The sequence below is a fragment of the Limulus polyphemus genome, unplaced genomic scaffold (assembly GCF_000517525.1).
Source record: "Limulus polyphemus unplaced genomic scaffold, Limulus_polyphemus-2.1.2 Scaffold8125, whole genome shotgun sequence".
Classification (NCBI taxonomy): domain Eukaryota; kingdom Metazoa; phylum Arthropoda; class Merostomata; order Xiphosura; family Limulidae; genus Limulus; species Limulus polyphemus.
In genome coordinates, this window is record NW_013673735.1 from 585 (window position 1) to 4,053 (window position 3,469).

General features: G+C 33.3%; 1 protein-coding gene across 1 annotated transcript in view; it reads right to left on the bottom strand.

Annotated features, from left to right (window-relative positions):
* Positions 1-2,054: 2,054 nt before the first annotated feature.
* Positions 2,055-3,469, bottom strand: part of LOC106475130 (spermatogenesis-associated protein 5-like protein 1) — a 7,530-nt gene continuing 6,115 nt past the window's right edge. The window contains exons 4-5 of the mRNA XM_022379328.1: positions 3,050-3,199; positions 2,055-2,277 (exon numbers count right to left, since the gene is read on the bottom strand). Coding sequence (XP_022235036.1) covers positions 2,068-2,277; positions 3,050-3,199 — 360 coding nt within the window. The 3' untranslated portion in view covers positions 2,055-2,067. The remainder of the gene's footprint in view (positions 2,278-3,049; positions 3,200-3,469) is intronic.

Genomic DNA, 3,469 nt, shown 5'->3' on the forward strand with positions numbered 1-3,469 from the left:
AAATGTGGTTTAATGTTTGGGAAGTCTAAGGGGAATACCCTATCTTCATGGTGATGCAGAATTTCTAACTCCAAAAGTGGTGCTTTGGGGGGGGATATGTATACTGTACATGGCAGTGAGAGATCTAAAGGTGTTAGCTGTACAAAAACTTACCAATTCAATCGTTGTGTAATGAATTAATATGTGATAACGTTAACCCCCTTCATCATATTTTAATAATGACTTGTTCACCTCCATCCAACATGATGTTTTGTCATAAACATTAAGATGTAATTTCAGCATTGTCAAAGACATTTATCTTCAGCATATTTGTAGGTATCAGAATCGAAGATAAAAGAGGAGTAGCTGAACACGAAGGGGCTCCTGCTCAAGAAGTTAAGGTAAGAACCAAAAACTAACTTCATGGAGTTACTTTAAAATAAGAAACTGGTGTCAAACACATTTGATGAAATTACCACCTTTGAAAAAACATTTTTTTTATTTTTTAGCAAAGTGTTTACTTAACTTTTGAACCTAAGAGCATTTATAATTCAGATGAAGTGTTAAGAATATAAAGCAAGAAGTAAATGTCTTTGGGAAATAAACACGTATAGTTATTTAATAAAATTATTAAAAAAAACAACTCACTTGAAAATGAGTCACAACTTTACAAACTGATATGTGTGAAAAATAATAAAATTAATGAATAAAACAAACTATTCCTAAAAGAAAACCTGATAAGATATTGTTTAATCATCTAGCACACATGAAGTGTTACATAAAGAATTCAGTAACATCAGTTTTTATCTAAGAATGATTTCCCTGTTTTTGTTATTGATAAAATATTTCATAGTTATTTAAATAAAATGTTAGTACACCAGACACACATGAAGTATTTAAGTGTCCAGAACTTATCAATTTACCAGATATGGGTAAATATTCTTTATTTGTAAAAAATAAGTTAAAAAATGCTATTAAAAGGGTGAGATGTTTAAATATAATTATCCCCTACAGTCTTTCTTTAGATTTGTGGAATTACCTGCCTTGGCTGTCAGCAAAGGTAGACTCTCATCCTGCTGAAAATTAACTGGCTTTTACCATACATCTTTACTCCTAAGTTGTCGACTCTTCCATTATTAAAACGGTATATATGTATATAAACAAGTTGTCGACTCTTCCATTAATAAAACAATATATATATGTATATATAAGTTGTCGACTCTTCCATTAATAAAACAGTGAGGACCTGCTAAATATCCAGTTTCCAGACATAAAATTGTTTAATCCTTCAAACCTAGTATAACATAAGGAACTAAATGACAGCTTTTAAAAGTATGGAAACTGTTTTATTAATGGAAGAGTCGACAACTTATTTTATATAGGAAGAGTCGACAACTTATTTATATGAATATATATACCTTATTAAATGAACTGGATGGTGTAGGTAAGTGACAGTAGGGCAGATTCGGTGACGTTATCATCGTCTGTGTATCTGTAGTTTCTGGCTTTTAGTTGCAGAGTAAACGTGGCTAAAGCCAGTGTATTAAATGGATTAATTAGTGTTAGCTACACACAAATATCCGAGTGTGTGATGTTTTTAAATCTGTTGCTTTTTGATGAGGAACTTTCTTATATGTTGGAAAAGTCAGATTTCTTTTCTGAAGACCAGGACCTGCTAAATATCCAGACATCAAATTATTTAATCCTTCAAACCTAGTATAACATAAGGAACTTACTGAAAGTTTTTAAAAGTATGGAAACCGTTGTATTAACCCGAGGTACGTTTGTGCTTGCCACTGTTAGATGATTGGTATATGGTACTTTTCTTCCTTCTGTACACAACATTATAATCTTGTGTTATACATCTAAGTGCTATTCCTACACAGAATACAACTTTGAATATTACAGTATCATCAAGTACAAGTTTGTAATTTATTAACTGAAACAAACATTTCAATGTTATTATTCTGTAGGTTTTTCACCATGCAAGGCTCGGAGCACCGTCCATAGTTTTTATTGATGAAGTAGACTCTGTTGTTGGAAAGCGGGCAGCCTCGAAACACCAGAATGTCCAGGAGAGAGTGTTATCTACGAGATGGCTCGTTCAGAGTCACCCACTAAAGGTGAGAATATCTGGGCTCCACTAACAGACAAGAATGTAGCATGACAATTTGTAGCTGCTGCTCTGACTAAAGTTGTCTTACAGCAGCCTGGAGGGCCAAATAGCAGCACTCCTCGAGGCTTGGAAATTCCCATACGGGCAAAGGCTTCAGGGTAGAGAAGGGGCCATTCAACAGCCTGAAAATAGTACATAATACAAACAGTTGTGAAAATAATGTATGAAGCTACCCTCGTAGCTCAAGGTTCACTCTCTCATCCTACGATGTTTTCTTGTCGTGTGAGGCCTTTTATCTTTTAAAAGCACCTACACGTGCAACGAGTTTTGAATACTTAAACTTTACGACATTTTGACCCGGAGAAAAGTTGGTGACATGTTTTTTTTTTTATATTGTCATAAGTATATTAGTGATAAAACATAAATAATATTTCCAAAAATGGGGATGCATGCATATCATATGAAATTTGAAATTAACCCCCCCCCCAGAAAAAAACAAACGTCAAATTCAGCAAATAAGAAATTAATTCAAAATGTCAATTATTTACTGAGAAAGACTAATAACCAAGAATAAAGTATATATATATATATTTTTAAGTAAAATGATTTAACATATTCCCGATTGTCCTCTTACAACACAAATTCTGTGTTTGGTGTGGACCTATAACCAAAATGTTGTGGTGTGACTTTATGTTTCCATCATTTTAGTCTACTTTAACAAGAACAGTACTTTTTTTCAGTCACCTTGAAGCAGACTTTTTTTTTTCCTCTTTTAAGTGAAATCATCCTTTCTCTAACTGGCTGAACTGGAGAAAACGTTCAGACACCTCTGATAGCTTTTATACCTATGACTTTTCCTACCACGATCCTTTAACCGGCAAGAATATGTACATTTCTCACATACAGTTTACACCAAATACTCGTGGTTTGCAAAAAGAACATTGAAACACTTACAATCTGTATTCTTCGCTTGACTTGTTCCAGTCCACCAATTTCAGACCAGTTGACTGGTTTTACATCACACTGCCATGAAGAACTCTTCTGACTGGAGGGGCACAATTGTTTTAATACTTCCAGAAAGTCTTCTTGAGAAACTTTTATGTCCTGAAACAATAGAAAGCATACATAGTTACAATGTGAAGCATTATTAAAAATAGATCACAAATACATCCTCATGTATTAGTAGACATAAAACTTAAAAAAAAAGATTGTTTTTTTACACAGGCTAAATAGTTACACTAACTAAATACGTATACGCAGTTAATACAGTGTTGGTCAACATCTGTGTTATTCAGTAGTTACAAAGTGTCAAAAAGACGCAGTTAATACAGTGTTGGTCAACATCTGTGTTATTCAGTAGTTACAAAGTGTCAA